Source organism: Bombina bombina, chromosome 3, assembly GCF_027579735.1.
Source record: "Bombina bombina isolate aBomBom1 chromosome 3, aBomBom1.pri, whole genome shotgun sequence".
NCBI lineage: Eukaryota > Metazoa > Chordata > Amphibia > Anura > Bombinatoridae > Bombina > Bombina bombina.
The window spans coordinates 916,214,175-916,225,631 of NC_069501.1; the positions used below are offsets into that span (position 1 = coordinate 916,214,175).

An 11,457-nucleotide genomic window follows, 5' to 3' on the forward strand; every position below is an offset into this window, starting at 1 on the left:
TGGGGTTTATGTTAGGGTGTTAGGTTTAAACATTAGTTTATTTTTCCCCTAGACATCAATGGGGCTGCATTACAGAGCTTTTCTTTCCGTGATCGCAGGTGTTGATTTGATTCATTGATGACTATGGGGAAAGCGTGCACAAGCACGTCAAAACACCGCTTGTTTTTGGTGCAGTATGGAGCTTAAAAGCACCATATAGCACTCACAGCCAGGTTTTTAAAACTTAAAATGGCAGCACTATAGGGGTTTAAATAACGCCACTTTTGTTGCATTTGTTAATGTCTCTATAGAGCTCAAAACTCATAATCTAGGCGAAAATGTTCTATTGATGTGTTAAAGGGACATGAAACCCCAAATCAATTTTGCTTAATTCTCATGGTATGCTTTTTTGAAGGAGCTGGGAGCTAGCTGTTCACATCAGTAAGCCAATGATAAGTGGTATATATGTGCAGCCACCATTCAGCAGCTAGCTTCCAGCTCCTGAGTCTACCTATGTATTCTTTTTAATAAAGTATACCAAGAGAACAAAGCAATGTAGATAAAAAAAAGTACATTTAAAATGAAATGCTCTTTTTTGAATCATGAAAGAAAATGTTGGGGTTTCATGTCCCTTTAAGCAGCTATAAATAGCTAATCTATCTATAACAATAGAGAAAATAGATATCTGTTATCAAATTAATCTGATTTAAAAGCATATACAATACAGACGGGCTGCCCAAAATGGCATATGTAGAATAAATAATTATTCACCTAAGAAAATCCATCAAGTGCGGACCATCTGTATCTGTATTGTGTAAATCTCCTTTGTTCCTGTCACCCTGTTATGCTGTAATGAAGGTTGAGAGTGCAAATACTAATACTAATACTGCAAATAAACATGGTATGATTTTTTTTTTTGTAAAATATTTTTTATTGAAGTTTTGTATGGTACATCAAAAAGAAGTATACAAAATTTGCTGACCAGTCAATACATGAATATACAATCGTTTTTCAGGTGAAGGTTATTGAAGCTCAAGTAAAGGCCCGGATGACAACATGGAAGGAAGGCACCTGTGACCCCACTTCCCCCCCCCAGGAGTGGATTATTCCATGTGGGTGGGGTTGGGGAACTTTGATAAGTCCCAGCACTGGAAGTGAGGTCACAGGTGTCCTTCTGAACAGCACGGTAGGAGGTGTGTACACTGACTTACCTGAAGATGGAGGCCTTGTTGCAGGAGTTGCTGTCGGCGGCGAGGAGGAATGGCGAAGGCTGGATCCGGCAGCAGTTGTCCACGGCTGGGGAGGTAGCCACGACAGGTCCGGTGTTGGAGTCAGCAGTCGGGAGCGGAAGACGGCCGGCCGGCCGGCCAGGAGGTCGAGGCCACCGGAACGCTTGAGCCCGGAGGTCGGCAGGAGAAGATCCGGTCGGGAGAGGAGTCAGCTGGTGGGTCCACTGGAGCAGGCGAGTCTGGAGAGCCATGGAAGTTTACGGTCCGGAGCGGGAACGGAGACCCGGTCGCAGGCGGCGCTGAGGTCTGACGTCATCACGGCACGTCAACGGTCGGAGCCCCAAACAGCGAGAGGACGCGGCAGATCAGGACGGACCGGGAGAAGAGGTCGGGAGTCAGGTAAGCGGCTGAGCTATCGAAGTATGGGGACATAGTGGCTGAGCTATCGCAGAAACACAAAAAAAAAAAAAAAAAAGGCGCAAAAGTTATTTGAGGACACGGGTGTATGGTGAGGGGGGGAGCTGCATTTACAGGTGGCGCCCATTGGGGGGAGGGGGGGGAGGTTTTCCTCACAGAGTGCGCCCGACTGGCCTGGGAAAAAGGGAACATAGGGTTCAGCAGTGCAAAAAAAAAAAAAAAAAAGTTGAGGAAAATTTTTTTTGCTGGGGATCGGGGTAGGGACCCAAGGGGCATAACTGGCAGTTATTAAGGCTAGGGAAAGGGGTTAATTTAAATAAAAAAAATAAAAAAAAAGAGCGCGCATAGTGTGAGGGAGTATCTGGGTTGTTTCTGCCAGCCTGGGTGGCATAAAGTTTGGCGGAACCACTTCACAAGCAGTAGGTTTGGGCTTATAGCCCTGCTTCTCTCGCTTTCTTTAAAGTAAAGAAATATATAAATATATCGTTATGATTCCCCCCATGTAAATTTAGGCGCCCCCCCCCCGTTAGGCCAGGTACCGGTCTACTTGGGGCGGGCGTATCTATTAGGCCCTTCTCTGTTAGCATGGCGAGGTGCCATTTGGGCCCCCCCCAAAAAAAAAAAAAAAAAAAAAGGGGGAAAGTGAGATAGAATGTAGCCTGGGGTCCTGTTTACTTGGCAGGTCCGCTGGTATATCGTTTATTATAGCTGTTCCCCTCCCTTTGGTGGCATATAGATTGGGGGGCCATTTAGAGTGGGGGTCCCATATGCAGGATAACGGTACCTCCCCTATAGGGTGTGCCGAGCAGGGGGGAGGGGGGGGGGCCTGTAAAGTTTTCTAAGGAGTGGGTGTCGGGTAGGGTCCTCCGGGGCGGGTACAGGAAGGGGGGGGGTCCTATAGTGGGGAGCAAAAAAAAAAAATTGGCATATGAAGGCAAAATATAGGAACGGGAGGGGGTGTTTATTGCTGTGGACGGTTTTGATTTTTTATTGTGCATTGCAGGTGGGACTGGGGGAGAATTGAGGGAGGAGGCTCTGGACGTCTCTGAAGGAGTCATCCCGGCACAGCAGGACAGGCTTACGGAGCCACCACTCGAGCTCAACGCCAGTGGTGACTTTGCGGATGAGGAGGATGATCCCTTAGAGGGCACATCGGCGGGACCGAGAACGGCGAGTCAGGTAGGTGATCTGTCCGCCTTGGCGCAGATACTACAGTTACTGTCTCCTCAACGGAGTGTGGGAGGGCAGGGAGCAGTTTCTCAGGAGGGAGAGGTAGGGGGCAGAGGGGTTTCTGTGGGGAGAGAAGTTATGTCTATATCTACATTACAGGCACCGGTAGCAGGAGGTGGAACAGATCGAGGGGCTATGCAGCCGGCCAGGACGGCGTCTGCAAGAGGAGGCAGGAGGTCTAGGTCACCGCGAAGGAGGACAAGAGGAGGCGGGTCATCGGCTTCGCCTACTTGGGCAAGATTGGATAGAAGTCGGGACCGGGGCAGATACGGCAGGGGGAGATCCCCTGCCAGGAGAGAAACGGTTCGGAGGAGACTGGACGTGAGCAGAGGAAGGGAGGAAGATAACAGTGGCCGAGGCCGCAGGGACGAGGCAAGGCCAGTTCGAGAGGAGCGCGCAGAAGCTAGATCGGTACGGGAGGAACATACAGAAGCAAGACCAGTACGAGTGGAACGCGCAGGAACGGTGCAGCAGCCAGCAGGTGAGATGGCTGGTGGGGCACCGGGTGTGAATGGGGCTGCGTCTGGTGAGAGGGAAATGCTGGTGTCAGGTTTAAAAGCTTTAATTGCTTCTTTGGAGAACCCGGGTGGGAGTACCTTGGTTGCGGCGGCGTGGGCAACGCCAGGAGTTACCCCAGCTGTTGCGGGGTCGCCGGTACCGGCGGCAAGCACGGGAAGTACAGCGAGCAGTGTAGGAGAGGTGGTCCGGGTACCGGAAGGGGCTATGCGGAGACCATGTCTCTGTTCAATTGGCCCTTTAGGGATTCACTTAACCAATGATTTGAGGGACAAGATTGGGAAACGGGAATATATAGAGATTTTCTCACTGTTACCTTTGGAGCACGTTCTGGAGGTAAAGGAGGATGAGAAGGAAACAGGGAAAAAGGAGGAGGAGGAGCGCAAAAAACGTTGGCGCAAATTACCAAAGACTTTTAGTAATTGGTCGCGTGCATTCGGCATCTTGGCTAGTGTCACATGCGAGAAGTTCCCGGATCAAGGGTCTTCGTTGTTCTGTTATTACGACGAGATTTCTAGCGCGTATAGGACATACGGGGGAATGGCGTGGTGGCGGTACGACGAGGGCTTTAGGCAAAGGTTGGCGGTGCGGCCAGAGATGCGGTGGGACGACAGAGATATGAGCATTTGGCTAGAGATTATGACTCCCTTAAGGGGTAGTCATTCCTTTCGGGGTTACGGGCAAACGTCGGGCAGCGGAAGCTCCGGGGGGACTGGATCAGCCCTTAGAAAAGGGGTATGCTTCCAGTTCAACGATGGGCAGTGTAAGTTCGGGGCCTCATGCAAATACAAGCACAAGTGTTCTGGGTGTGGGGATGTACACCCCTTCACGAAATGCTTCAAGAAAGGGAAACAAGCGACCCGGTCAGGAGACGTGGGTTCAACGGGCACTGACGCCAGTGAGGGTCGAAAAGATGGCCCCATGGTTAGAGGCTTACGCCAGTAAGCGCGGACGCGCTGAGGATGCTGAGCTGCTACTTACGGGTTTTAGCTCGGGTTTTATGATTCCGTATAAAGATGAGCGAATGGAGGGTATTCCAGGGAATTTGAAGTCAGCCAGGGAATACCCGGGGGTCCTAAGAGAGAAAATTGAAAAGGAGGTTCGATTGGGTAGAATGGCGGGTCCGTTTGTGGAACCCCCATTCATGAACCTCAGGGTATCACCACTGGGGGTTGTCCCCAAGAAGGCCCCGGGTCAATATCGCATGATCCACCACCTGTCTTACCCTAAAGGATTGTCGGTCAATGACGGCATCGATCCGGAATTGGTGGCGGTGAAATATGCATCATTCGAAAAGGCTGTGGGCTTAGTGAGAACGGCGGGCCTTGGGGCTTTAATGGCAAAAGCTGATGTTGAATCGGCTTTTCGCTTGCTCCCGGTCCATCCAAGGTGTCACCATCTTTTGGGATGCGAAATGGATGGATCTTTTTTCGTTGATTTGTGCCTCCCGATGGGATGTTCAATTTCATGTTCCTATTTTGAGCGGTTCAGTTCCTTTGTTGAGTGGGTGGTGAAACAGACGGCGGGGATTTCGTCTATGGTACATTATCTGGACGATTTCCTGTTTGTTGGGCCGGCTGGCTCGGCGATATGTGACCGTCTGGTCCGGGCTTTCGGACAGGTGACCGAGGAATTTGGTATCCCGGTGGCCGCTGATAAATCCGAGGGCCCCACAACGTCATTGAGTTTTTTGGGAATCCAATTGGATTCCATTAAGATGGAGTGCAGGTTACCAGAGGACAAGGTAGCTGACCTCAAATCGGTGATTGGCAGGATGCTGGCGAGAAAGAAAGCTACCCTCAGGGATATACAATCGTTGTTGGGAAAGCTGAACTTTGCATGCAGGATAATTCCCATTGGCCGAATATTCTGCAGACGTATGTCATTGCTGACAACTGGAGTTTCTGACCCAAGACACCATGTCAGGTTGTCGGTGGAGGTCAAAGAGGACTTGAAGGTCTGGCGGACCTTCTTGGAGGATTTCAATGGGCAAGTGATCATGCAGGAAATAGGCTGGTCAGACGACCAGTTGTGTTTATTTACAGACGCTGCAGGAGCCCACGGTTTTGGGGCCTATTTGAACGGCCAGTGGTGTGCGGGTAGATGGCCCGAAGTGTGGACTGAGTGGGGTTTGACTAAGAACCTGACTTTCTTGGAATTATTCCCGTTGGTTGTGGCATTAAAGATTTGGCCGGAGCAGCTGGGCAACAAAAGGGTTTGTTTCCATTCTGACAATCAGGGAGTGGTATGGGCAATCAACCGTTTAACGGCGAATTCGCCGGCGGTGATACGGCTCCTAAGGGTGTTTGTATTGGAGTGCCTGAGATGCAACATATCTTTCAGAGCAGTGCATGTCCCGGGTCGATTTAACGTTATTGCTGACGCTTTGTCACGATTTCAGTGGGACAGGTTCCGAGAAGTGGCCCCGGGAGCGGAACGGGATGGAGTAGCATGTCCCGAGGATCTGTGGTACCTGGGTTGCCAGGAATGTTGAGATTAATCAAAAGGGCTTTGGCTCCTAACACATGGAGGGCTTACGCCCGAGTGTGGAAATTGTGGGAGCGGGTGCTACAGGAGGAGCAGTATCAGGAATGCAGGAGGAGTAATTTCTTGTTGTGGATGAGCTGGGTAGGTTCGTGGGAGAGGGAAGGGCTATCGCCCTCTGAAGTGCGAAAGAGGATGGCAGCAATGGCATTCCTTTTTCGTTTGCTGGGTAGGGAGGACCTTACAAAAAATTTTGTGACTCGGATGGCAGTCAGAGGGATGTGTAAGAAGCGATTCCGGTCGGATGGTCGGAGGCCAGTTACTTTTGCGATTCTGCAGGGGTTGGTGGCGGAGCTAAATAGGGTTTGTTTATCAAAGTATGAAGAACTGTTGTTCAGGGCCGCTTTCGTCCTGGCTTTCTTTGGAGCATTCAGGGTGTCGGAGCTGGTGGGAAAAAACAGGTGGGACGTGAGCGGAATGAGTAGGCAGGATGTTGTGGTGACAGAAGGGATGGTCGAGTTATGGGTTCGGAGGTCTAAAACGGACCAAGAGGGTAGAGGATCGGTAGTGGTGCTGCGGGCAATCGGCGGGGAATGTTGTCCGGTAAGGGCCGTGAGGGAATATCTTCAGATGGCCGGTTCTGGGGCAGGCCCGATGTTGGTTCATGCGAACGGAATGCCATTGTCGCGTTTTCAGTTTGTGGCAGTAATGCGGAAGGTGTTGGGATTAATGGGAATTGTGGGCCTGGAGTTTGGTTCTCATTCTTTCAGGATAGGCGCGGCGACGGAGGCGGCCAATTTGGGGTTAGAGGCTTCAGTGATTAGGAGGATCGGGAGATGGAGATCAGAGCGATTCCGGGGGTATGTGAGACCGGGTTTGGTGCCCCGAATCGGGGGGAACTGATAACGTTTTAATTTTTTGACAGAGCCGGGGAAGTGTTGGATTGTAGGACATTCCTACATATACTGGGCGAGGAAGGCAGCAGCAGTGAAGCTGGATGGGACCCAGTTGGGCTTTGGAAGGGACCGGCTTATCATCAGATGGTTTGGGATCAGGGGCATGAAATGGTCACAAGTAGTAGGCACGGTGGTGGAACATGCCAAGCTTTTCTCCCCCCCGAAGGTATTGGTGGTGCACTCAGGTGGAAACGATTTGGGATGTATGCCACAGAAAGGCATTAATTGAGGACATAAAAAGAAGTTTTGATAGATTGTGTCAGCTGTTTCCGGGTATGGTCCTAGTATGGTCCGAGATTGAGAGTAGAGTAGTATGGAGATCGGCGTGGGATGCAAACAAACTGGAGGCTTCCAGACGAAAGGTCAATAGAACCGTATCTGGGTATGTAAAGGGGCTGGGGGGTGTTGGCTTACGCCATGTAGAGTTTGAAGGGGAATCGGGGAAATGTTTTTACTTGAAGGACGGAGTGCATCTCAACGAAGTCGGACTACATTTATTTAATTTTAATCTTCGGGAGGGGATAGAAAAGGCCTTAGCTTTGGTTGGCGGTACTCGCTAGGGAGCGAGTTGTGGCGGAAGTGCTTGCTAGTTTCTGTTGAGGCTTACGCCTAATGGAGCATGGTGGTAGTTATGTTGGGGTAAGCAAAGGAATGTGAGGAACGCCCAGCCCTGGAAGGGGTGGGGGCTTAGGAGAAAATAAAAGCAAGCACTGAGGTGGATTGTAAATATTGTTGAAAAGTTAAATAAAGATGTTAATTTATTGGTTTGTTTAATAAATAAGCTGCGGCCTTTTCTCTCCCAACCAGGTGTTGTGTATTTATTGATCAAGGAACGAATAGTGGGAAAATGTGGGGTCAAGTAAAGGCCCGGATGACAACATGGAAGGAGGGCACCTGTGACCCCACTTCCCCCCCCCAGGAGTGGATTATTCCATGTGGGTGGGGTTGGGGAACTTTGATAAGTCCCAGCACTGGAAGTGAGGTCACAGGTGTCCTTCTGAACAGCACGGTAGGAGGTGTGTCCCGCCCTCCCTCCCTATATGGTGAGCTAGGTGATGTCGCAGCGCAGGCGGAAGTGCTTGCTAGTTTCTGTTGAGGCTTACGCCTAATGGAGCATGGTGGTAGTTATGTTGGGGTAAGCAAAGGAATGTGAGGAACGCCCAGCCCTGGAAGGGGTGGGGGCTTAGGAGAAAATAAAAGCAAGCACTGAGGTGGATTGTAAATATTGTTGAAAAGTTAAATAAAGATGTTAATTTATTGGTTTGTTTAATATATAAGCTGCGGCCTTTTCTCTCCCAACCAGGTGTTGTGTATTTATTGATCAAGGAACGAATAGTGGGAAAATGTGGGGTCACAGGTATATGCGTTCTTTGTGCATAACAGTATAGTGGTTAAATCATATATAGCTAAGTAACTGGATAAATATAACTTTCAGGCTGCGCAAAACTTTATTACATAAGAGGCAACAAAGTACAGATTACGAGTTTTGCATTAGAGGCTGTGCGATGCTAACGAGCAGCTTTCTCTCAATGCTCACTTTCCTACAGCGCTGGTATTACAGGTTTTTACAAACCCGGCGTTAAAAGGCAAGAAGTGAGCGTTGCGCAAAATTTTGCTCTTTAACGCACTCCAATACCAGCGCTGCTTAAGTCAGCGGTGAGCTGGTCGTACGTCCTCATGCACGATTTCCCCATAGGAATCAACGGGGAGAGCCGGCTGAAAAAAAGTCTAACACCTGCAAAAAAGCAGCGTAAAACTCAGTAACGCAGCCCCATTGATTCCTATGGGGAAATAAAATTTATGTCTACACCTAACACCCTAACATGAACCCCAAGTCTAAACACCCCTAATCTTACACTTATTAACCCTAATCTGCAGCCCCCAACATCTCCAACACCTGCATTATATTTATTAACCTCTAATCTGCCACTCCGGACACCGCCGCTACCTACATTATATTTATTAACCCCTAATCTGCTGCCCCCAACAACGCCGACACCTACATTATATTCACTAACCTCTAATCTACCGCCCCCAATGTCGCCGCAACCTACCTACACTTATTAACCCCTAATCTGCTGCCCCAACGTCGCTGCCACTATAATAAACATATTAACCCATAAACCACCGCATTCCCGCCTCGCAAACATTTGTTAAATATTATTAACCTCTAATCTGCTGTCCCTAACATCGCTGCAACCTACCTACATTTATTAACCCCTAATCTGCCGCCCCCCACGTCGCCGCCACTATACTAAATGCATTAACCCCTAAACCTAAGTCTAACCCTAACCTTAACACCCCCTAACTTAAATATAATTACAATAAATCTAAATAAAAATTCCTATCCTTAACTAAATAATTCCTATTTAAAACTAAATACTTACCTATAAAATAAACCATAAGCTAGCTACAATATAACTAATAGTTACATTGTAGCTAACTTAGGGTTTATTTTTATTTTACAGGCATGTTTGTATTTATTTTAACTAGGTACAATAGTTATAAAATAGTTATTAACTATTTAATAACAACTCAGCTAAAATAAATACAAAAGTACCTGTAAAATAAAACCTAACCTAAGTTACAATAACACCTAACACTACACTATAATTAAATAAATTAACTAAATTAACAGCAATTAAATAAATTAAATTAAATTAGCTAAAGTACAAAAACCCCTCCACTAAATTACAGAAAATAATAAACAAATAACAAGATATTTAAACTAATTACACCTAATCTAATAGCCCTATCAAAATAAAAAAGCCCCCCCCCCCCCAAATAAAAAAAAACCTATTTAGCACCCAGGGCTGGGATGTTGCTGAGTCACTGGATGTGTACCTGTTCTGGTCTTGGAGTGCAGTTCTCTTCCGTGTTTTGTATTTCTCTGGGTGATTACATACACCTGTGCACCCCTTCTTTGTTCTCAGTTTGTTTGGCTTTGTGAGCTTGCATGGTGTGGCTGTGTTAGGGACTCAGGCAGTGGAAAGGACCTTGACGTGGTGCGTGAGCTTTTACCATTTGGCCAGATGCTGTAACTAACCTTTCCAGTTGTGATTTTATCTTAGCTGTGAGCTAGCTGGTGAGTGCTGGGTGTCTCTATGTGTTGTATTACTTTTTGTTTGTAATCGCCCTTGTTTCTTGCACCCATTCCAGACTGGGGTTAACTGCCTGTTGCTCTGGTGACATCACATCTTTTTTGGAGTGCTATTTAGCACCCAGGGCTGGGATGTTGCTGAGTCACTGGATGTGTACCTGGTCTGGACTAGGAGTGCAGTTCCCTTCCGTGTTTTGTATTTCTCTGGGTGATTACATACACCTGTGCACCCCTTCTATGTTCTCAGTTTGTTTGGCTTTGTGACCTCGCATGGTGTGGCTGTGTTAAGGACTCAGGCAGTGGAAAGGACCTTGAGGTGATGCCTGAGCTTTTCCCATTTGGCAAGATGCTGTAACTAACTTTTCCAGTTGTGATTTTATCTTAGCTGCGAGCTAGCTGGTGAGTGCTGGGTGTCTCTATGTGTTGTATTACTTTTTGTTTGTAATCCCCCTTGTTTCTTGCACCCATTCCGGACTGGGGTTAACTGCCTGTTGCTCTGGTGACATCACAGCTTTTTTGGAGTGCTATTTATAACCCAGGGCTTGGATGTTGCTAAGTCACTGGATGTGTACCTGGTCCGGTCTTGGAGTGCAGTTCTCTTCCGTGTTTTGTATTTCTCTGGGTGGTTACATACACCTGTGCACCCCTTCTTTGTTCTCTTTGTTCTCTTTGTGATTTTATCTTAGCTGCAAGCTAGCTGGTGAGTGCTGGGTGTATTACTTTTTGTTTGTAATCCCCCTTGTTTCTTGCACTCATTCCGGACTGGGGTTAACTGCTTGTGGCTCTGGTGACATCACAGCTTTTTTGGAGTGCTATTTAGCACCCAGGGCTAGGATGTTGCTGAGTCACTGGATGTGTACCTGGTCCGGTCTTGGAGTGCAGTTCCCTTTCGTGTTTTATATATATATATATATATATATATATATATATATATATATATATATATATATATAAAAAAGAAAGGGACAGGGTGGCGCAGACCACTCAAACTAAAAATATATAATATATATAATAAGTAAATATATAAAAATATAAAAATATATATATATAAAAAATTTTATACAGTTTATAGTAAAATATTATGGCAATGCATAGTTAAAAATAAAATAAAATAAATAATATAATGCAGTATTAAGTTACAAATGTCCATAAGCTATATCAAAAAATCCTAAACAATCAGAGGTAATCAGGAGTGCATCAAATGTAGAGGATAGAGTCTTCAGATTTTAATCCCCTATTAGATGTGCACTTACTTGAATGAACCTCAATCACATGAGGTAAGAATGTAGCACTTTCAAAACAGAATAAGGCACTCCCTGTAGAAAAGATAGAATCATCCACTGGATCTCCCAGAATGCAGACTTCTGTATCTTGGAATATGGATAGTAGAATCCTCCAAAAGTCCTCGTGCTCTCTTTAGTAAGTAGTAACTTCCAATTCCAGAGTTGGTGTCATATGAAGAGAACCAGAAAAGCAAACATAGTGTAAAACTGCTTTAATGGAACATAAATGACATACAATAAGGTACACTCACATAAAAAACCTC

At 47.0% G+C, this 11,457-nt stretch overlaps 1 protein-coding gene across 1 annotated transcript; it reads left to right on the forward strand.

Annotated features, from left to right (window-relative positions):
- The first annotated feature begins 2,545 nt into the window (after positions 1-2,545).
- On the forward strand, positions 2,546-7,614 carry LOC128654176 (uncharacterized). The gene is made up of 2 exons (XM_053707940.1): positions 2,546-2,804; positions 2,955-7,614. Exon 2 carries the CDS (start codon positions 4,126-4,128, stop codon positions 5,863-5,865), a length of 1,740 nt encoding a protein of 579 aa, XP_053563915.1. The 5' UTR covers positions 2,546-2,804; positions 2,955-4,125; the 3' UTR covers positions 5,866-7,614.
- Positions 7,615-11,457: the final 3,843 nt, after the last annotated feature.